The sequence below is a fragment of the Sciurus vulgaris genome, assembly GCF_902686455.1.
Source record: "Sciurus vulgaris genome assembly, chromosome: 14".
NCBI lineage: Eukaryota > Metazoa > Chordata > Mammalia > Rodentia > Sciuridae > Sciurus > Sciurus vulgaris.
Window position 1 is genome coordinate 72,537,947 of NC_136475.1, and position 24,701 is coordinate 72,562,647.

Consider the following 24,701-nt stretch of genomic DNA (forward strand, 5'->3'; position numbering starts at 1 on the left):
CAACCCATCCCAAGTTTTCTTAGAAGTGAGGAGGTTGGATAGAAGTAAGAGCTATAAAGAGAGTGAAGAAAAGAAGTCAAACAGCTGGGTTTTCCCTCTCTAGAAGGCAATCTCTCGTAAACAGGGCATGCAGCTGTTAGAGAGCAGGGCAGAAATAGAACACATGTTAGCTGAGGTCTTTTGTCTACAAAACAATCAGCAGAGTGCACATTATCCCAAGTCATAGGATGTTCTAGTAAGGCTGGGTGCAGCAATACGGGAGGTGGAAGTCTCAAGAGAACCCAGGAAAAACCAGCCCCATAAGCCAGACCTCACAGAGACGGGGACTTATTATTCCAGTGACTTATTTCAGTAACTGCAAAGATATTAAGAAACCACAGTACTTTTAGAAACCCATTATACATTGCCCATCCCCGCCCCCTTTCAGAAATGCTGTTGAACTTCATTCTTGTGCCCAACGTCAATGTGGCAGAAGGCTTCTGTCTGGCTGCTTCTGCTTCCTTTCGGTATTCTACTTGTGTTCCAGTTACTCAGTGTTCAACTCTAACTTACAAATTCCTTAAGAGAGAGTCTGATTAATATAATTTAGTCAGCATCATCCCTGGTGGGGAAAGTTTGTCTGCCAGGCCACCATATAGGCAGTCAGCCAGCCTCAGATTGGTTTTTCTTGGGTCAAGTGCCTATTCATTTTCCAGTCCACTGTGGCCAGAAGGTGAGGTCACCCACAATGGCATTTTTCTACCTAGATGTATCCTGCCTGATTACAACAGTATCATTTGTTCTACTGAAATTAACTCATCAATTGATTTGTCCAAACTGCTCTAAACGATCTTCTGCCCTGCTGAAATGGTAATCTAAGAAAAATAACAGATTTCCAGAGAGCTGGCACATCAGCTGACCAGATGTAGGACTATTCTGTGATGGAAGAAAACATCAAGGGCTCTCACGGCCTGCACTCAGAACTGCTGCTCATTCTACCCCTTCCCTCTACTGGTTAAGTGAGACATGTGGCCAAGTCCAAAGTCAAGGGTAGGAGCAGGGGTAAAGGCCACTATACCCACAAGAAAGCCACAGCAAGAGAGGAAAGAGACCAAAGAATTATGCATAAACAATACAACCTACCACTTCTCTTATTTATTCTGGGATGAATAAAATGTAGGAAAAAAGTTAAATAGGTCAGAGAATCATTCTTAACAAAAATACATCCACCTCTTCCTCTCCCTAGGAAAACAAACTAAAACACACTTAAATACTTCTTCATTTTCATTAAATATCTGCAATTGCCAAGAGAAAAAGCAACCTTTGGACCACAAATTAACGACCTAACTAAATCACAAAAAGTGAGTATAATATTTTTGATTGATCAATAAAGAAAAAAATATAAACCAAAAAGATTTTGTTTTAGGGGAGAATTATTCCATAACCCTCTAAAATAAAGCAGATGCCTGCTTTGCTGGCTACTCTGTGGAATGCAGGCTGGAAGCGTGGGAGGAAGCTCCCTGGCTTCTGCTAGATCTGAGTTGGGCGGCTACGATCCTGCCATGCACCTGTAGCCATAGAGGGGCGAGGAGCACAGCTGCTGAGTGCGTGTGTTTCCAGCCTCTTTAGGGGAGAGCACTCAATCCCACACAAGACGCCTAGAGTCAGGGCCCAACCCTCTCACCTACTGGACCAATGCCCTTCCTTTCACCAAAGCTTTTGAAATTTGTTTGGGGGATACAAGGATCTTCAAAGAATTATGATGCTCTTCACAAAAATAACCCCTGCCTATTTAGAATGTTTTCATTTAGTTAAATAAACTAAAACCTTAGCCAGGCACAGTGGCCTCAGGAGGCTGAGGTAGGAAGCTCACAAGTTCAAGCCCAGCCCGGGTAACTTTGTGAGACCCTGTCTCAAAATAAAAAATACAAAGGTCTGGGGATATGGCTTAGTAGGAAAAGATCCCTGGGTTCAATCCTCAATATCAGGGTGGTGGGGGGAATCTAGAACCTTGAAAAGCAAACTTGTACAACAGTCAGGGTAATTTTTCAAAAACTCGATACTTCCTTTATGGATAATGTAAGAAGCTCAAAAGATAACTACTTAAAATACACACACACACACATATGTACATGACATGTATGTGAGTACATGTAAATATCCATCACACATATATAAACATATTTCTTGGCTTAAGGTTTGCCTGTCAGGAGAATTAATCAAATATAACATTGCCTGTCAGGGAGGGGAAAAAAATAGACAATGCAAAAGATAGAAAAACCATAACCAAAGCCTAAGAAATGTCATGTAAAAACACCTAAGAAAAGGACTGATCCTTACCTCAAAGTGGGGACAGACTCACCACAAGGCAGTCATTTTCAGCATTGAGGGGACTCTTCTATTAAGGGACTAACTCCTAAGAAGACAAAGCATCTACTTTAATTGCCTTGAGAACACCTCATGAGCAGTATTGTTGTACAGTCTTGTTTATTTTGAATCAAAACTATCATTTCAACTCTGATATGAATTGATTCCCTAGAAACTATTTCCCCTTCTGATGTAAAATCAAGCAAAGCCCTTGGTTTCTAGCAAAGAAATCGGAATGCTGAGTCGTCACCTTCTCAGTTGTTTTGTTTTGTTTTGTTCCAAATGCAGTCTCTCTCCTCCCAAAATACTGCTTTGTAGTTTCCCCCCATGCAAACCATAAATTCATTTTTGCTATGTTTTCCCAATGGAGGAAAGAAAAATCAAGTGGATTCTAGAATATTCTGGAGGCATAAGTATTGATTTTTCAATAATATCTTCAAGTCAGTCCCAATGCCCAGAAATGTTCTTGAATTTGCATGTTTGTTATGAAATCTTAGGTTCTCAGAATGCAAACTTTTCTCTGGCACTAAAGACTGCCTGTAGAGGAATTTAAACTACATAATCCTTCAGTCCACCTCTGTTTTCAAGATGCTGGATAAGCTTCTTGGAAGTGTTGATAATCAATCCATGTCTGCCATTTCCCAGCTATCTTAATCTTTGTGTAACTAAATCAAGAGACAGAGAACACTCATGTTCACATACCTTCCTGGACAAGGATGCAATCAAACAACTCTGATAAAACTTATCTTTCTCCTGCATCCACTGAGGTGTAATGTTCCTGGCAAGACCATCTCTGTAGTAGGTTATACCCTATCCTCAATGAAATCTAGATTTCCAAGGATAACAGCTCAGCAATACCCTGTTCATCCACAATAACCAGCACACTTTCTCAAGAGTCAGTCTGAACACAGAATTAAGTATGACTGTCTAAACTTTCAAACCAAAGAGTTGGCCAGAAACCATCTAAGACTAGGTGATTTTCTTCTAGCCATCTTAAGTGCTAATACCCATAATGCTACACGGCTGAAAAACCGGCTCAAGGTTTCTAATTCCCACACGAAGCTGTGCTAAGTTCACCAAGGATCTTCAGGAATTTGATTTTTGCAAGGGAAAAAAAGAGCAAGGTTCACCATCATGCTTTCTAAAGCAGTCTGCTTTCACACCTAGTATTCCTCTGAAATGCTTATTCATTTTTTGTCAGTTTTCAACAGCTCCTTGTAAGATCATTTCTGGCGGGTACCAATTCTGCCATTTAGTACCCCCTGAGTTGGTGCGGGGCCAATCCCAAAGACACATTTATCTGCACACAAGTTACAGGTTGTCTCCAGGCAGGGGAGGCTTCCAGTGCTACAAAATGCGTTTCTCTTGGAAGTCGCCTCTCCTTCTAAGTGCTCACTTGATCCATCTGCAAAGTCCTGCCTGAAAGGCTCCCAAACAGTCTGTCAGTAATTGCCAGTCTCAGAGAGTGGAGCTGCCAGCGGACCAGGTTTCTCCTTTTGCTGGCTTCCCCTGGTCACATGACATGTAATACCACCCACACCCTAAACTTCAACATCCAAACTCACTTCTCAGGGCCAGACTCTTCCTCACTAGCATTTTCAAATGCTCCTCCCCTGAAGATCTCAAAATTACCATTCATCCTAGATGAGAATCTAGCTCCAATTCTCCTCTCTGTGCAAACTGTTCCTATCTTTGCCTTTATCTCGTTGCCACCCCAGGAGTTCTTCTCTCTTGTGCAAAGGGTCAGTTAAGTACAGGACGAACTTGGTCTTCCATACTCTGAAGCTCCACCTTCTCTCCCACCATGGATGCCCTTCGCTACACCATGGACGTCCACCCTGTGAGCATCCTATAACTGGCACAAGGCATCCAGAGCCTTTACGCAGTGTCTTCAAGTGGCCACCTCTTCCAAGAGGCTGACAGCAGCAAATTTATCCAGGACAAATGCAGACTCCTTCCTAATGTTCAGATTTGTTTGTCAGAGCAAAAATCATTGGCTGTCTCCTTTAACCCTCTGCAGAACCACTCTCTTCTCAGTTGGAGCAATCAGGAAGACTCAGACCATGCCACCGGTAATGTCTTTGCTGAACCAGTCTGCAACCACAGCATGTCTTCTCTCCATGTCCTTGAACTTCCTTTTTTCTAAGGGAGACATAACTACCTATCATCACATCCCACAATGTTTTCATGTCTCGTGGTTCTGGAGGTCAGTCTGAACACAAGCCTGCAGGCCAATGCTACCAGACACTCGTCCCACCATAGCATCGCTAAAAATGTAAAGAAGAGGTTCCGTGTGCCCAAAGTGTCCACACTCCTCACAGTTTGGGACTATGGGCTTTGATCAGGTCACAGTTGGGATGCAAGCTCAAGGGGCAAAGCCACTGCCATGAGAACAAGACTCCACATTCCTCTCAGACCAAGCTCAAGAGACCTGGGGGGCTGGTCTACCCTCAAATGGAGGAGCAGGGAAATCCCAGTGAGCCTGTGACTGACTGCCCCAGGGCTGCCTGGCCTGCTGCAAACACTGGGAAAGGCCTGCCCGAGCCAGAGACTCCAGGGCTTAGATGTCTCCTGTGGTGCCAGGGTTTTTTTGGGTTTTGTTTCTTGGTGTTTTTTTCTGTCAGAAGTGGCCTAATGGAGGCTACATTCAAGCTTTTTCACCCCTATGACTGCTTATCTAAACAAAAAAAGGTTGTGTTTAAGTAAAAAACGGACTACTCACTCCCTCTTCTTCTTTTTTTTTTCCAACTTAACAGTACTGTGTGTTTCCAGTGCCTGTTATGTCTCTCCCTCCCGTCCTTTCCACCCCCATCTCTCACATCAAAAGAGAAATCGATAATTCTTATGTCTGAGTCCTATCTGTATAAAGACCTTTCGGACTTTAATATGTAAAACAGGATATCTGCCTTCTTCTGAAATTGCCTGTTTGGTTCAATTTAAAGAACTAAAATTTTAGTAGATGATGCTGCAAAATGTAAGTAGACCCATCTTCATGGGAAAACCACTGGAATTAGCAATGAGCAATTCAACTACAAGAAGTTCAAACTTCTAAATCTCCCAAATATTAAAAAGAGGTTAGAAACAAGAACTAAGCAGGTGAATATTTAAATTGGAGAGTCCCTAATCCTTTAGTTCTGAGACTCCCTTTTACAAAGTCTAGACACCTGTGATCTACAGAACTATTTTAGTTCGGTGTGCTTTCTGCTCATCCTTATAACTGAGGCTCTCCTTATAACTCTATAGTCTACCCTAGTAATTTCTCTAGGGTTTTATAACCCTAATGGCAAAGAAGTCCTACCATAGTCTATAATAGAGATATTACAGATTTTCTGGATTTGATATTATCAACCATCCCATGGTATTTTTGTGGAGAAGAAAGTATGATATGGACACTTACTGCTCTCAAAGTCTTTTTCTAGCAGGTTGTGCCAAACTGGTTGCTTCATGTGTAATTTGCTCCTAAGCATATGCTTTTCTAATAATCTCAACTGACCCATATTTATAATATTATCTTTCAAATGTATTGTAATTGTTAAAAACACTACTAAACAAAGCATAAGAGAATTTGGTTTACATAATGAATGTTTTCCTACCAGTTACCACAGGAGATGCTGGATAAAGGAGTCCATTCCTCTAAGCTGCACTGTCCGGGGGGACTCTGGAGAATGGCAACTCCATTCCTTGGAGCTGATTCTGAGCCTTTTAGAACTACCTATTTGGCAATCATCTTTGTAAATGCTTTTCTTTTAAACTAAGATAAAATTTGCATGGCATAGAATTCAGTCTTTTTAAGGGTATAATTCAGTGCTTTTTAGCATATTCACAAAGTTGTACAGCTATATGATTGTCTAATTCCAGAACATTTTCATCACTCCAAAAGAAACCTCTCACCTATAAATAGTTTCTGTCTACTCTGCCTCTCGCTGGCCTCTGGCAACCACTAATCTACTTTTTGTCTTAGTGGATTTACCTATTCTGGACATTTCATATAAATGGAATCATACAATATGTGGTCTGGATTCTTTTGTGTCTGGATTCTTTCACTCAGCATGTTTTCAAGGTAGTAGCAAGTACTAGCATATCATTCTTTTCTATGGCTAATATTAAATATCTCATTTTTGTTCATTCACCAGTTAATGAACATTTTTTTTTTGTTCTCACTGGGTTATTATGAATAATGCTGTGTTGAACATATATGTGCAAATCTTTGTGTGAAATACGTTGTCAATTATTTGGGGTATACACCTAAAAGCTGGAATTGCTAGGTACCCAGAAACTCCATATTTAACATTGCTGAAGAATTCAGGTGGTATCTTAATATGCAGTTAAGCCACACAACCATTACCAGCTCATCCAAAGAAAATGTTATTTTCACCAACATCAAAAGGCTTTCTGTAAACAACCAGGATAACCTCCATTATTTTACCAAATACCCTATGGCTGGTCATTCCAACATTTTAAAAAATTAGTATTATCTGACACAAGTGGTTTCCTGTAGTTTATGACTTTTCTGGCTGCCTCCAAACTAAGTGGAGATGTATCTGAGAATTGTCAAGGTGTGGAGGATGCATGGATGGAGACACTAACGATGAAGGACAGTTGGTTACAGGCAGGGATCTTGGGCAGCTTTGGGTTTGACTACCATAACCCAGGCATCAGTCAATTAAGTCCAAAATCTAAACCTATTTAGTAGATTGAGAGACTGAGTCTATAGACCTAGAATTGGTGAACTAAAGCCCATTCAGATTTAGCCGCCCACTCCATTTGTTTGTTTGTTTGTTTGTTTAATCTGTGAAATGAGAATGATTTGGACCAACTACACAGCTGGTAGAAGTACTTTTATAACGTCCTCAATTTTCTTCCTAGCTCACAAAGCCTAAAATATTTACTACCAGTCCTTCAAGAAAAAATTTGCTGACCCCTCCTCTAGATGATACTCATACATATTAAAGCTCAATGAATCAAGCAGAGTGCCAATTTATGAATCTATCACTAGAGATATCCTTTATCAGAAACCATGCAACCTAGTATATCAAGTACCTAGGAGTTGACTCAGAAAACTGGTAAACATAATCAAAATAGGAAAAAGTCATGTGTGCACACTGGACATGATGAGGTATCTTACTGAAACTTGGGAAAATTACAAAAAAAATATTTATTCTTCCCCAAAGACAGCACCTCCCTGGTAACTTGGTGGTTTGCCTCCCGACCCAGTTTGTTTTCCCTGAAGAACGCCACACTTGATACATTAACCTATTTGACTTTACTGAATCCACCACCCCCAGCCACATCTCTTTCCTGCTTATTTTGACCAATGCTCTTTCCTCTTCCCACTCGGGCTTGTAGAATCTCTGTTTACTCCTATTATGCACTAATTAAGTCACACAACTCTGCGTACATATCATGATTGCTCCTTGCAAGACATCAAACTTAAACCTACTAATGGGTAATCAGTTATGGTAGATCAACTTATTTTAATTATTCTTATTTATTCTTTGTCAACCTAAGTCTTTTTTCCAGCCCCACTAGCTTCTCAAAAGTATTAACTGTGGACTGGGAAGACACACATCGATTCCTCAATTTCATCCCAAAATACAACATGCCCAAATGATCATAATCTCTTCTATTTTTCCACAGACTCAAACATCATCTGCCTCTGTTGACCTTCCAATCTTTCAGCACAATGAGAAGTTAATCTGTTTGCATTTTATCTCTTCAATGAAAATGAAAAGCAGCATCTGCTCTTCCTCGGATTTCTGTCATTGACTTTTCCTTCCTTTCAGTTCCAAGTACACCATGGGGACTCTCTTACCTGCTGTAGAGTAGTGGGGGGGAAGTGCACGCTTTAGGTCCTTCTTACTAGTTTTAATCTTCCTGTTGTCCTTCTTACTCGGTTTTTCTATTTCAACATCTTAATAGTCCTGCCAAATTATCCCTTTTTAAAACTTTCCAATTAGACCTCCAGCTCCAGAAGAGCTCTGGCCTCAGCAAAAAGAGCCACATCTCCCTTCCTGTCCTTCCCATATGCCTGATTGTGTCAGTCAATTCCTGAGGCTCTTTTTGAACAAGAGCCATCTTTGGGAAGGTTGGAGCAAACAACTCCATTATTGTGACAATATGTTAGTCTGTAACTCATTTGAATAAGATGAGTGGAAAAGTTAAAGACATTACAGATAGGAAACTTCTCTTCGCATTCTTCTAGAATATCATTCCAACTTCCAGGTCAACCGAGGCTTGAGTTTAAAACACAACACACATTCACACACAAACACACACAGACAGACACACACACACACACACACACACACACCAGAAATTTCATTCTAGTAACAAATTATTGATAACACACTAAACCCACAATCTCTATTCTTAATACCAATGATCCTCAAACCATCTTGACACTTCTATGTAGCATGAAATTCTCTATGACAGTATGATCATAAGCTTTAAAAAATTATCTTCCTGACATCCTGACATATTCTAATTTCAGAAAGTTTCTAAGGAAAAAAAAGTCTGTGTAAGGCCGCAAGAAAATAAGAAGTACCTCTTTGTATTTTTAAAATTAAGAGTAGAAAAACATCACATCAAGGGATACTCACATGTAAGGAGCAGGCAAAATGTACTTAAACCAAAGGATCTTTAAAGCTAACACGATACATCTATTCTTTAGCAAATGACTCGGAAGTGACCTTGCCTAAAGGCAAGGAGATGATCTAAATGATTTCTGTATCCTTGAGTTTCCTTTTATCATCATCCCAATAAATAACACAGACTATTGCTCTGGGGTGTAGCCACCAGTCACTGCACAGAACTTTCTCAAAAGATGAAAAGTAGACGTACAGACCTGTTAGATATGCTTTCTGATAAATGACCAATTCTGAGGGAAGTGTCAATCACTTTCGGCTCAGTACAGAAACTGAGAGGTGGGGACAGCAGAGGGAATCAAATCCCCAGCAGATAGGAATTTCTAAAGTGTCGAACAGCAGCAAAACTCTATCTCAGCTGTTCATCCTATTCCTGGTGGTGAAAGCCAGTCCTTTTCCAACTCACGACTGGCATTGCCTTTCATTACTTAGGGTGCAGGCAATCAGTCAACACGCGACGGGGCAGGAAGCCGCTGGAAAGAGCATGTGTCTAGCTCTCTTGCCTTCGGATGGTCTGCGCCTCGCTCCAGAACGTTTTCTACAGATGCTGCCAGCAGACACTCTGTAATACCTAAACCACAAATCATCACATTCCCCATCCTTTGAGCCAGGGCCTGTGTCCTTGAGCTTCCCACATAGCACAGATATTGACCAAGCTGGCCACTGATACAATAGTCCTTTACAAATTCAGGGTAAAATCTGCCATGCCATCTGCTTGATATACCAAAAAGGAAGTGAACCTTATAACATAAAAATATCCACTGCAGGCAAACCTCAGACAGTAAAGCAGGACACTTCAGACATTTTGCCAGGAATGAATCTTGGCTAGCTCACTAAAGAAAACATTCATCAATGTAAACATGTCAGATGTACAACTGTACCCAAAATTAGAGCAAATATGTCTCTGAAATGGAGACATCTTGCAGAAACAGAATCACAGGCAGGCCACTTCAGACTTATTTCCAAAATCCAAGGAAACTGTCTTTCCTCTGAATGAGGAAGTCATGCTAAATAGCTGTTGTCTGGTTGTTTTAGGAACCAATGTGGGTTTTTTTAATGACTTGAATTTTATCTACTGTGACACATTAAAGCCATCCAAACACAAGAAAATGTTTCCAAACTGTGATACTATAACTTAGGTAAAGGGCTGACCAGCCAAATACTCACACTGAAAAGGTGCTGCAACTTGGTCCTGCCCATATCTTAGGGGGAATGAAGCATCCGTGGACTGCTCTCCCGAAATCACCTTCTGGGCTGGAAAGTACTTGGGCTTGAGCACATATTCCTGAGACTGGCCATGATGAATCATCACATTCTGTGAGGAAAGGGGTGTCACTCTGGGGAGAAACAAAGTGAGGATAAGAAAATAAATAATAGACCTTTTGTCAACTGAGAAGGAAAGAATGAGAAATTAGTTACACTCAGAAAGCAGCACAAATTCCATGCAAGGCTCTCTTGCTCCTTCAAATACTGTAGCTGATCATCCATGGCATAGAAGGAAGGACTAACTGCTTCCCCTTGGAAGCCTCTGACATAAAAGGGACTGCCTGTCTGGTCAAGAAGCTCAATGATAAACAGGTCCCCACAGATGGATTTCATCAGAGTTCAGGGCATAGCTACCATGAGCCTTTCTGCAAAACACACAGCATTTTCCTAGACGAAAAGGTCAGGATGCAGACTAGGTGGAATGAATATAAATAAGTGGGTAGCATGGGGAACAGGAAGGGGTAAAAACAAAAAGAAAGAGTAGAGGAAGGAGATTATGCAAATTCCAAGCTTGGTCAGTTCAGCAAAATCAAAACAGAGCCAGTGTGGGCCAGTGGGCCTTCCAAATCTGCCTAATCTGGCAGGTGAGTTGGTGGGCCTCTTGGAACCTCAGTTTCCTAACCTGTTGCACAGGATCTCTGCCACACAGGACTGAGGGGAAGAAAATGCTTATAAAAATGGGAACGCATGTAAACTGGAGGAAAAAAAAAAAGAAAGAATCAAATAATTTGAATTCCCTTTCGAAAGAGAAATGATGATGGTACCTTAGGGGAACATTTAATTTTTAATTTTTATGCTGAATTTTATAATGATGTAAACTGTAGTCATCGGGTTAAATGATTTATGTTCACTAATTGCTAAGAATAACTAATTGTGGCCATGTTATCTTTTCAATCACACAAGAGAAGACCTGTGGGGCCTTTGAACATGACTGCTCTGCTTTCACCCTCCTGGCCCAGCCATTTAATTTCTCTGGCAGTTCACCTGCAGTTCTTCTACTGCACCTAATATGTATTTCAAAATAATAAGTATTTTGCCCAGATTCAGTCACTCCCTGAGAGACAGAAAGGAAATTATCATCAAAGTAAAGCTAAAAAGTAATGAAAAATATAAAGATACCACAACTCCTTCTAGAATATGCAGAATTGCTAATGAAATTGTTAGGAAAGTGCGTTTTAGCAGCAAACTGAGCCTGTGGGAGAAAACCAGCTCTCTAGCATGTGACCCAAAAGACTGGCCTTAAGGAGGGACTCACTGAAGAGAGATGTAACTGACACCACGACCGCTTGGCGCAAAGGATCAACTGTCAAGCCGCCTAAGACACCACCATACAGTGTCTCATCAAGCAGTAAAAGAACCTTGAATAAACTGACTATTTGGTTATCCTCCTTGGGCTAAGAAAAAGACCTATGTCAAGGGACAAGGCATTCATGACAGAGAAAGGAAAAGAAGAGGCTAGGATCAGGTGCTTCCCTCTGAACCAAGGAGCTAGCTCTGTGGCTTTAAACCCTCTAGTCTCAGAAGGCCTGAAAGCTTCACCTTGAGCCTGGACTTTATCCAAGGGCACTCCCTTTGTCACCAGACTAACAACTAAATTACTAAAAGCCTCGAGCTTAACACTGTAAACACTTCTGTTTTGATGATGTAAGTGTTGTTTTGAACTTTAAGTATGTTTTCTTGGGATGGAAGAGACAGTGAAACAGCTGGATACATCTGGCGGTCACAAGTCTGTGCTGTCAGCCTCGCAGAAAAGCAGAAACTCCCCCACATCTCAGAAGCAACTTGCTCTGCAGCCATGCTGTCACTCTGTCACTATGCTGCTGTGACCCACTGAGAGGCATAAGGACCAGCTCCTGTTCCTAACAGGAGAGCCCAGCACTCCAGGAGCCCTGGACGGACACAACTCAATCCTATCTAACCCAGGCCAGAGAGGGGAGCCTGTCAGTCTGCCCCCAGGTGAGCGCCTCCCTCCTCCTCCTTCTGAATTGGCAGAAGTAGCAGGCAGCAACAAATGAGCTGAAAGCACCTGTATGCTTGGGCTCCTTTTCCCTAAACATAATAGAAAGGAGATCAACAAATGCCTAAGATCAAGCTCTAGAGGTCCAGGACTTGAGAACCCTCAGCCAGAACTAAGGGAAGGAAATCAGGAATCAAGTCCTATTACTATGGAAATATCCCCCGAGTGACACTTTACAAACACGGAGCTATACACCACTGCCCTGTTTCCCCAACTTCTTCCCCTTTCCCCTGGTGTCAGGGCACAAGCACACAGCCTGCCTGTCAACAGACCCTGGCCATCTGCCTCACAGTCCCACCAAGAAAGAAGCAAAGCCATGAGCAGACGCCCCTGGAGCAGGAAGGACGGTGCCTGTCACTCATCGCACACACACTGATGAAGCTTTGCCCTTCCTCCTTCCTGGTTGGCGCCCACCTTTTCCTCCAATCTTATGGCTTGCAGTTATTTCTACTTTGGATCACCCCCACCTTACAAATATATCTCCTCTTTAAGTCTTCTCCTTTATTTCTCTTTTACCCAACTATTAAAAAAACAAAAACAAAAATTCTCCCTCCCTCCCCTCCATCTCTCTCTCTCTGTACTTAAGTGGCATTTCCTTCTCCTTCCATGAAAAAAAATGTTTAATTATCACTAGTGAATGTCAGAGTCATCACAGCAATGTAACAGTAAATTTAGAAGGGGCTGATCTTATTAAGAAAAAATTAGATTAAAAGTTAAAACCACTGGTTCAAAATATTTGGGGATACCCACATATTTCCTTTTCCCCAAAGAAGCCCTTAAAAGTACAGGTAAAGAAAAACATATATAAATCCAGAGTTGATATTTGACTCTACACCACAGTACAGCCACACCTGTGGTTTAAAATGTTAAATACTCTGTACTTGGGAAGAGCAACTGTCAAGCCCCTTGATGTCCCCCCAGTGGGATCTCCTATCCACTGCCCTCCCCTGAGACAGCCCATCAGTCTTGTACATAAAGAGTTCATTTGGCAGAGCTAGAGACCTCCGGGTTTCTGCTCCGGCATTCATTCTGATTGGCCAGGTCCTGTCCCATACAGATTGCTAAGTAGGTTTTGGATCAACTATTATTAAACAACGAGAGGTCCTTCAACAAACCTGTAAGAGATTCAAGGTGCGCTGAGAAACACTGACTGTTGAAGCAGGGTGGAAGAAGCCATAGCCTCCCTTCCCACAAAATTTTTCTAACTTCTTGTGCCACAAGCCATAGTAAAAAGTACATTGTACATGAAGATCTGCTACATGTCCACAATGTGTGTTTTTATATAAACAAACCACGTTTCACAAAATAGTTACCTTAACTGTGTGCAGGACACCTTGATATGGTCTCCTCTATTTTTTAACCATTTCAAGCTGTTCTACATTTATGCCCTGACTTCGTCACTCCCTAGTGGGTTACAACCAGTGGCTCGAGGGCACTGCTGGGGGATCCCTCTGAGTGCACAGAAGAGATGTTCATCCCAGGGACCACAGAGCAGTTCTGATACTGGACTCACGTAAGGCAGAGGGTGACGTCAAGAAATACAGCTGAACACTGGTGTCCATACGGAACATCTGTATATGAAGACAACTGTTCCCCCAACTCCAGCAGGAAGAAGGTTCCGAAGTCAGATTTCTATCCCTCTCCGCAAGAAAAAAAAAAAAAATGAGTTGTTTTCTCTAAAAGAATGAAATTATCTGGGGTGAACCACAAAAGTTACTCCTCTGGAGAAATGCCTTCTTGTTCTGGCATTTTGAGACCCCCAAGCATTTCAATTGGTTTTATCTGTGTTCCCCTAAAAGGAAGTCAGCATGTGACCAGGAAGACAGGGAACTACAGAGGGTAACTTAGAAGGGAAAGGAGGGAAGAGAGGGGAATCATTAGAATGCAAAATACGGCTGAGATTTTGGACACTCTTGACCATATGGTAATAAATGTAACTGTTGGAGTTGAGAAAGGAAGAATCCACTCAAATGTGATGCTAGGGACACTCTCCTTCAGGAGGTCCAGGGATGCTGGCAATGGGCACAGTGAGAAGAAGAAACCCAAGCAACCTATTTGGCTTTGCACTGAGTTGTCCCTTTACAGACAAAATAGTACCAAGGCTGTAACTGTTCGAAGCAACCCAAGTTACCACCTCTGATAGTTCAAATCACAGAGTTAGCCGGAGGAGCTTGGAAAGTCTGAAAGAGGAAAAGAAGTGAAGGAGAGACAGACAGAACCACTACCCTCATCTTTCCACATGGAAGGTCAGGGGATAACATTCTTGACCTGGACAGAAGATGTTGACAGAGAACAAACTGAGGTTTAAAAGTGCCGTCTGCATTTGCAAAGCTGGGAAATGATGCATACCAAATAATGACATGGGGACAAAGACTGGGGGGCACGGGCTCAGGTAAATAAGCTAAATCTTCCCCTACTGCGACAAGAAGTTTTGAGACAATATTCATGATAAACAAATCAAGAAGCAGCCCTATGGAGACAACTACCAGGACAACTACAGGTCTTAAAGGTTAAATAAGCAAGGGTGGGAACTAAAGGGGAAAAGTTCTAACAAGACCTGAAGCTTTCCAGTCTGAGTGACTGGAAGGGTAGTTTGGGTTCAAGGTCAAGGGGAAATGTAAGATAAAGAGGTGTGCCCAATCCCAGCTGTCAGATGAAAAGATCAGTGAGCAGCAAAGACGAGGACGTTGGTTGTAGAGATGGAAACGGGGGTGGATCTCCAGAGAACAGTTAGGGAAAGCCTCCAACCTTAGGCACAGGGCCATTCTAAGCGGGGGAACGTCTTCAAAGGCAAAATTATTTTTTAAATAATAATTTTTAAAAAAAACCTTGGAAGCACAAAGTCCTGGAAGGTACTCGCACTTAATGATGAGGATAAAGAGAATGGTGGGGGGATGGAGAGATCAGAAGAGGAGAAAAGCGAGGATAACGTAGGTCCGGATGGAAGAAAGTCTCCAGGAGGAAGGGAGAGGGGATCTCCGCAAACTGCCACCAGAACAGCAAGGACATGCAAAATCAGAAAAGGCCACAGGGTTTGGTCGTGGGTCACTGGCAACGCGAACAGTGTGGGGTCAGTAGTGGTCAGGGTCAAAGCGTGACTTCGCCTAGTGGAAGACTTGATGACAAGAGATACAGGTGACCACAGAAAAGAAGGATGCAGAGAAACAGGGCAGAGGTCGGGACTAGGCTGGCCTCCCGGAGCTCTGAATCTATGGAAACCCTCTGTATCTTGTAAACAGAAGGGAAACAATTGCACAAAACTGCCTTCCTTGGAAGAAAGGATTAGTCACTCGCTGTTTACACTGCTGCCTTCTGAGTGGCAAGTTCTGGCGCACAGATGAACTAAACTTTTCCATATTCCTACTAAATCCATTATTTGACCTCCGAGAGGGTGGGAGGATCTGGCAAAATACATGTCCCTTTCCACTTCAGACAAGGGCTTTGGACCTCATGGAAGGGAACCCCCCCACAGGCGTACGAAACATTTCCCACAGACAACAGGTCTGACACACCCTGTCCTCTCCCCCATGTGGAGTGTCCTCAGGCTTACGATCAGGAGTGAGAGAGAGCAAAAGAGGAACGAGTGATGGAGGAAGAGGGCACAGGGGAGGTACCGCAAGTCCCCCAGGGCCAGTTGCTCTCTGTAAAACTGAAGTCATCATGGGGACCCCACTGCCGTCAAGGTGTCGGGAAGAGTGGGTGCCTGGTACTCAAGGAGAAGCTGGGCACTAAAGAAAAATGTCAGCGACGCTTTGAGAAAACCCCAACAACATGGAGGACAGAGCAAAGCACTGGGCGGGAGCCACGTGGCCAGGCCACACGTGCGTACGTGCAACGGGAGATGTGGCCCCATTTGTGCAGAATGACCCGCGAGAACAAGGAGAGGCAGGCAGTAAGAGGCTGCTGGTGAAGAGACCCAAGGGCAGCACAGACCGACTGCCAGTAACAGAAGCGGGGAGAAGACAGCGCGCCAGACTCCACCCAGCAAAAGAACAACGAGACAAGCACACACAAGGTCATGAGGACAGCAGGAAAGATCACACTGAAAACACAAGCGGAGGAGAAACTGTAAAAAGTCCTGTCTCAGACTCCAAATGAGATGAGAGAGACAAAAACAGACCGAGAGATTACAAGTAAAGAAGGGAGCCAGCTGGAGGGGACGGTACGAGAAATAAGGGGGCTTTAGTACCGGTCACTGAAAAACGTGTCAACACAACCAAGTAGCTTTGGAACCAGTTTTCCTTTATTGGTGGCTCTTAACATGTTCCCTGGGGACATCCGGCCATGTCTGGAGACATGCCTAAGTGTCAAGACTTAGAGAAGACAAATGGGCAACTAGTGGGGAGAATCAGAGACACTACTAAATATCCTGTAAGGCACAGGACACTCTATAAGAAGGAAATATCTGGCCCCCAATGTCAATGGCACCAGGGTTGCGAAACCCTACTCTAAACATGGGTTCCTATAACCAAACAGTTTTAATAGATACAAGAGTAAAGAGGCAATAACCTCCAAGAGGTCTACAGAAATGATGGGGCCAGGCAGACAAGAAGTTAGACTCAAAAGAGAGCAAACCTGCACCACTTCCCAGCGTGTCTTGTGGAAACACCATTAGGCCAGAGAGGCAGAACTTGTGTGGGAGTTGTCGGGTAACCATCTGCCAGGAGAGCTAGGACGTACCAAAACAATGGGATGCGCAGGGCTTGGGAACCATATGTAACAGACTTGCTCACAGTAACACTACAATATATGGTTGGAAGGAATCTTTATTAAACTGCGTAGCCCTGGGATGGAGGTGTGCCATCCCTGAAGGCGTGGTAGAAAAACAACAGATGGTCAGTCCCTGGACTGCTTTCTAAGGAAGGTGGGTCCAATCAACTATACAGCTTTGCTTATTCCTTCAGAATAAATACATGGTGATATACATACAAAGTATTGTTCAGTCTTAAAAAGGAAAGAAAATACTGGCACAGGCCACAATACAGATACATGTTATGCTAAGTGAAATAAGCCAGTCATAAAGGACAAGTGATTCTATTTGCATGTATTGAGAGCAGTCAAATTCACAGAAGCAGAAAGCAGAATAGCGATTGCCAGGAAGGGGAAGGGGAGTTTTTGCTAATGGATATCAAGCTTCCATTTTTAAAAGGTAAAAGGAGTTCTAAAGATGGATTGCATGACAATGTAAATGTACTTAACACTACTGAACTGTATATTTCAAAAATGGTCAAGATGGTAAATTTCGCATGAAATGCATTTACCACAACTGATTTTTTTTTAATTTAAACCTGTAATGGAGAGGTCACTACAAGGAGCACAGAGAACAAGTCCTGTTCTCTGGATCATTAATAAAATGAGTAACACCTCTGAAGAGATCATTTCTTCCCACTTTTTTTTTTTTTTACAAGAGCTTGAAAAACATGAATAGTCTGACCAATTCAATTAAAAGTCAAAGGGGTTCAGATTAGATAGAAAGCAAGACCAAATTACAAAATGCAAAGATCACACTATAGATTTAAGGACGAACAGGGTAAAAGGATAGAAAAAGCCGGGATATGTTAATGAGAATCAGAAAAGCTATAATGGTTATGTTGAAAGCAGGAGTATATTTTAAAGCAAAGAATATTAGCAAGGATAAAAAAGACCACTTCATAAGGATGAGTCAATTCATCAAGAAGACATAACAATGTCTTGAACACCTCATTGAACTGTACATCAAAATATGTGAAACAAAAGCTGTAAAAAAAATTAGTCCTTAAGAAATACAAAAAAATATAATTATAGCTATAGTTTAAACATCCTTCCTAAAATAATTGAGAGAACAAGTAGAAAGTCAATAAGGATAAAGAAGGTTTGAATAACACTAACAACCAACTTCACCTCATTGGCATTTATAGAACACTCTACCTAACAACAGCAAAATATACTTTTTTTCAAGTGCATACAGAGTATTTACCAAGACAGCCCACATTCTGGGACATATAACAAGTCTCAATAAATTGTAAAAGATTGAGACAAAGTGTATTTTCATGTCATAATAGAATTAAGCTAGAAATCTATAACAAAGATCTCTGGAAAATCCCCAAATATTTGAAAACTATAAATACTATAAATATTCAATACATCAGAGAAGAAATCATATTGGGAATTAGAAATTATTCTGAATTGGATGAAAACTAAAACACAACATATCAAAATGTATGCCACTGAATCAATACCAAGATACAAATCTGCAGCACTGAATACCAATATTATTAAAAAAGAAGAAAGATCTCAAATCAATGACATCAGCTTCCATTTGAAACGAGGGCGGAAAAAGTAAAAGTGAAACCCAATGTAAGCACAAAGATAATCATAATAATAAAGAACAAAGTAGAGATCAAGAAAATAACAAAAACAATTCAGGAAAAAACTATAACACCAAAGAATATTTCTTTAAAATCAGTATAACTGATAAATCTCCAGCTAAACTGATATTGTGATGGGTTGACATATTTGACTCCATGGAAATGTTAAAGGCCAGGCTATATGGGCAATGACTAAACAGACTCCATTTTACCTTGAGATTCCATGTTATGTAGGAAATGCTTCTCCCGTGGGAACACCCCGCCTCTGTACCCATCATCAGTTGCTTAGCATGACATGCTTGGCAACACAAAATGGCAATTTTTATATAATGAAAAATTGTTCTCTTTTTGATTCTTGATTTTTCTTAACAAAGTACCATGTCAACAGTAATATCAACAGTGATTGTCTAGATGTTAGTAATCATTCTTTAATTTGTATCTAAGGTCATTTTGACCCACTTCCCCCTTCTGCTAATGATTTTAGATCTCATGATGTTAGTTTGTAATTTTAAATCATAGCAACAGACACATGATTTATGTACTGACTTTTGGTATAAAAACCACTACAACCCTAAAGTCAGGGCTGTCCTCCCAATAGCCATTTTTGGGGCATTGTGTGAGACAGTCAGCCAGTCGGCTAATAAAGACTCTCAAATTTAGACTTCTCAGTGGTGATCAGTCTGTTCTTAAGTTGCGCCCCATAACAATATTAAAAAAAAAAAAAATCAGAATAAGGAAGGTGATATCTCTGGAGACAGAGGGTTAAAGGGTCTAATGGACCAATCTGAAGACACCCCCAGTGGCCAAAGATGGAACAACTTTAGCATCAGTGAGAAGAACTGCATTAAAGGTTTTCTAATACATTTAAATCCATCCAATTCTTCAAAAACATCACTAGTATCTCTGGGATATATTAAATAATTTATTGATTTTAAAAACTGATGAATAAAAGGAAATAAGCATATTATCCACCACTGTGATGTTTAAATTTGCATGTCAATCTTAGCTCAACCACTTACCATGGGGAGGAAGCAGAGAATTGCCTTAATTTCCTTGCAACATACGGATAACTATGTCACCATGTTAATGTGGGAACAGTCTCAAGACGTGGTTATTTTGGAAAAGTTGTACAAACACCTAGCAAAAATCCTGATACACAAGGGTGTTACTCTCATGCCCTTTTCCCATAAGAGGGTGTTTCTGGATAAGATCAGCATTTAAATTTTTGTGCATAAACCGGATTGCCCTCCATAAATGTGGTGAGCCTCATCCAATTAGATGAAAGCCTAAATATGAAGGAAGGAGGGGAAGGGAGAGAAGGGAAGGAAGAGCAACCTCACTGCACAAGAGAGTTCTCCAGTAGACTGCTTTTGGGCTTGATCTGCGTAAGCAGGAAGCCTGGGACTCACGGCAACTCATAGAAGATCCAGACAATGATCATCAATGGCTACCAACATCACAAAAAGCCAGACAAGACACTGTGCACACTTAACAGAAGAACACAGCAATACTTATGAAGTAGTCTAACCAGAAATCAAACCTGAGTCTGACCAAACCCCTCTAACTATAACATATGTACAGGAAATTCAGAGGGTAGAGTATGTGTTACAGGCATGCCACCAGAAAAATCCAGAGATTGTTCAATGAAGAAATGTCAGGGGAAAAGAGAGTGGGGAAACTCGGGGACTAACAGAGACTTACGAGACATCAACCTATCTTAGTGGGTAAACATTATTTTGATCCTGATTTAAACCAAAAAGCTGCAAAAACTCCTTAAGGGAAATTTGAATCCTTCGATTTTTAACAATACTGAGTAATTGTTGTTATCTTAGGCAGGATAATGGCCTTGAAGTTATTAAGAGTTCTTATCTTTTATAGATATATGTTGAAAGATTTACAGACGGGCTTCAAGATAATCTTGAGAGAAGTCGATGAGAATATATAAGAAATACAACTAGCTGTGCCTTGATGATTATGTAAGATGTAAGATGCTTATTTGCAGTTTCTTTCTACTATTTTTGTTGCTTTTTTATATTTCTTTACATTTTTATATTTATAGCTTACATTTCTTTACACTTACATATTTACACTATTCTATAACAGCTCACAAAATATAATCATGTCATTGCCTTTTGCCATTTTTCAAACCTGTATCAAATGAGATGTACTTTTTTTTTTTCTTCTTCTTCTTCTTTGCAGTACTGGGGATTGAACCCAGGGCCTTATGCTTGAAAGGCAAGCACTCTACCAACAGAGCTAGATGCCCAGTCCAAGACGTACTTTTAAAAGTACTTTGAAAAGTAGAAAACATTACATATATGTGAGGTAGCAATATTACACACAGAAAAAAGAAAGCAGATAAACAACAAAAGAGGGAAAAAGAAGAAGAAAAAGCAAGGAAATTCCAGGGATGCCACCCTTTTCTCTCCCTGTTTTAATTATCAAAGCCACATGTTAATGAAACACATCCTATCTGCACAGGATGAGGTAACTTGTTTTCAAAAGTTCCGAAAAACACAGAAGACTGAAATCATCAAATTCTTGAACCAAATTGTTATTTAACAAGTAACCATTGAAGGAAATTTGTTCATAACTAATGTCCTGCTTTTATCAAACATGAGCTGCTACATTTGGTTACTTGGGTCAGCTTCCCTGAACTCAAAAGGAAAAGAAATTGCAGCCGTCTCCTATTTATCTAATTCAGAGGGTCCAAAAGAAACCTACTACTAAAAAATAAATAAATAAAAAATGTGGAAAGTGTAACACATGATTAAGGGCCCTGGCCTACTGGGGAAATGCCAATTACAAAGCTTTTGAATGGAATCTTAGCTCAACCACTTATCATGGGGAGGAAGCAGAGAATTGCCTTAATTTCCTTGCAACATACGGATAACTATGTCACCATGTTAATGTGGGAACAGTCTCAAGACGTGGTTATTTTGGAAAAGTTGTACAAACACCTAGCAAAAATCCTGATACACAAGGGTGTTACTCTCATGCCCTTTTCCCATAAGAACAACACAAAAACAGAATTCTCCCTCTTTGATAATATTAGAGTTCATACTCAAAGACTGCCTAAACTTGTACAGTTAAAAGCAAAGCTTATTTTTTTAAAGTTTTATTCATCAAAACTTGAAATTTTTTGATTGCATTTTATAAACAAGGAGTTCAAACTATGCACAGACTCAGTAAGCAGCCCTAGGACCAGTCATTCCCACTACAAGTTTGCAAGTCAAAAACCCAGCACCACAGGCACTGTGGGAAATCTTCACACAGCTCCACAAAAGCTAAAGAGAATTATCATATGCTTCCCTGATTCCACTCTGAGACATACACCCAAAGCACTGAAAGTAAGGCCCCAACATACTTGTACTCGTGTTCACTGTATTATTTCTATCAGTCAAGAGCTGAGAACAACCCAAATACTCCTGGACAAATAAATGGATAATGGATAAATACAAAGTGATGTGCACATAGACTGGAACAGCATTCAACCTCAAAAAAGAGCAAAACACCAATACATGCCACAACATGCAGGAACCCTGAAAACAGACAGACGAAAACTGAAGATGAGTGTATGATTCCACTCACAGGAAGATATGAAGATATGTCCCTCTAGAACATATGAATTTATAGGCAGAAAACAACACAGGTTATTGCAGGCTGAGGGAGAGGACCTTATTATTTAAGAAACAGAGGGGCTTGGGGGGATAGAAAAATTTTGGAAACAGTGGTGTTGATTTCACAACAGTAACTAATTAATTAATGTAATCAATTAATGTCAGTGAACTATACATTTAAAGTAGTTAAAAAATCACAAATTTTGTTATAAACATTTTGCCACAATTTTTTAAAAACATTTAAAAATTTAGAACAAAATTTCTTTTTTTTTACTGTTTGTTCTATTTAGTTATAAATGACAGCAGAATGCATTTTGAGTTATTGTACACAAATGAAGCACAACTTTTCATTTTTCTGGTTGTACACAACGTAGTCACACAATTCATGCAATCATACGTGTACAAAGGGTAATATGCCTGTCTCATTCCACCATCTTTTCCATCCCTGATTCCTCCCCTCCCCTCATTGCCCTCTGCACAATCCAAAGTTCCTCCATTCTTCCCTTACCATCCCACCCCTGACCCCTGTTATGTATCATCCACTTATCAGAGAAAACATTTGGTCTTTGGTTTTGGGGGGATTGACTTATCTTGCTTAGCATGATATTCTCCAGCTCCATCCATTTACCTGCTAATGCCATAATTTTATTCTTCTTTGTGTTTGAGTAATATTCCACTGTGTATATATACCACAGTTTCTTTATCCATTCATCAATTGAAGGGCATCTCAGTTGGCTCCATAATCGAGCTATTCTGAATTGAGCAGCTATGAACATTGACGTGGCTGCATCAGTGTAGTATGATGACTTTAAGTCCTTTGGGTATAGGCCAAGAAGTGGGATAGCTGGTAGACCCAAATTTCTTATAAGACAAAAAAAAATATACATATATATCGAAGAAAGAATTTTGAATGTTTCACCATAACGAAATGATATAATGTTTGAAAAGATAGATGTGCTTACCCTGATTTGAATATTATACCATGTATACATGTATTGAAACATCACATGGCATCCCATAAATATGTATGATCTTCATATGTAAGTTAAGAAGTTAGTTTTTTTTTTTTTTTAAACAAAAGAAACAGTACCACAGTAAACGAAAGAGAAGGAGGGCAGTCTTCTCACCTCCCTCCTCCATCCTTCAGTACTTCTGGATGGTACAGTGTAAGACTGGTTCATTTCCACAAACTTCATGCGTTTTGCCACCCGTGGCCCCCTCGTTGGTGTGAGATGCCAGTTATGGAGCAGTAGCCAGTATGTGGTCCTATCTCCTTCGTTACCGCTTGGATCTTTATTCGTCCTGCGTCCTAAAGCTCTTCACTTGGTCAGCTGCTCCCTGAACCACATTATGAGATTTCAGCCTCTGTACCCAAAATACATTATGTCAATGTGACCCCCACACACACCCCCCGCCCAGCACTGCTGAGGACCTAACATCCTGTCTGCCAGGTGTGTAAGCTAACCTGTATCCACTGGCCTGGGAGGCCTTCAATACCCAGCTTCACTCACTCTCCAAAATTTTCTCCCACCGCTGTAGCTACCACATTACATGAATGGGTTAATAAACTCTCCATCACACACCCTGAGGGAGGCAGGGAGAGACAGGCATAGATCTGGGTTTTGGATGCTAACTCTACATTCCCTCTCACTCCAAATGAACTGGAAGAATGAAAAAGATAGAGCAAACGTATCATAAAAGTTATTCTTTTGCAATTTCCCCCTTACTAGCCAGCATCTTCCTTGCACTAAGCACTATTATAAGCACCCAAAGAGTCAACAGTGAATTCCGAGATCTCCTATGAAGGACCCACATCTCCAGGACAGGGTAAATCCAGCAGCACAGTGCTCAAGATGAAGGTGAACAGTTCAAAGCAGGATCTAGGAAATTCAAATCATATTTCTGCCTGTGCCACTGAATCTCTGGGAGCCCTGATCCAAACATTACCAAATCCCTTCAGGTTTCAGTTTCCTACTTTATAAAGTGGCAGGCTCTGGGACATGACCTCCAAAGTCCCCCCGTTTTCAAAGTTCAACAAGCACATCAAGAATTCCTGCTTCAAAACTGTTCTCCAGTCGCGCTAAAAAATATTTCATATGGGAAAGTGTTTTTAAGTGTAATATACATGAAGCTCTCTGTTCAAAATAGGAAGAGGATCCCTTGGGGTTGTATTTTCCCACAATCAAGCTAAATAGAATAAACTAAATAAAAAGGGAAAAATTCCTTCAATTTTTGAAGGTGAATGCAATAAACTCTGTTTTTCCCAAATGGCCTTGTTTTTTTTCTATTACAATTGCAGCTAAACTAGGTCACCTAAGTAATAAATATTGAAAGCATTTAACCAAATTCAAACATCTGTTCCAATCCTCTCTCAGGGTTTGATCCAGCTGAAACAAAATACCCACTACCCTACAGGACCTGCAAGATCCTGTAACGCTGCTGGGAATGTTACAGTTTTTTC

The 24,701-nt window shown here is 40.9% G+C and overlaps 1 protein-coding gene across 6 annotated transcripts in view; it reads right to left on the reverse strand.

Moving 5' to 3' along the window:
- Positions 1–24,701, reverse strand: part of LTBP1 (latent transforming growth factor beta binding protein 1) — a 492,924-nt gene that overhangs the window by 246,655 nt on the left and 221,568 nt on the right. For all 6 annotated transcript variants that reach the window (XM_079109942.1, XM_079109941.1, XM_079109940.1 and 3 more), the window contains exon 4: positions 10,158–10,327. In XM_079109942.1, coding sequence (XP_078966068.1) covers positions 10,158–10,327 — 170 coding nt within the window. The remainder of the gene's footprint in view (positions 1–10,157; positions 10,328–24,701) is intronic.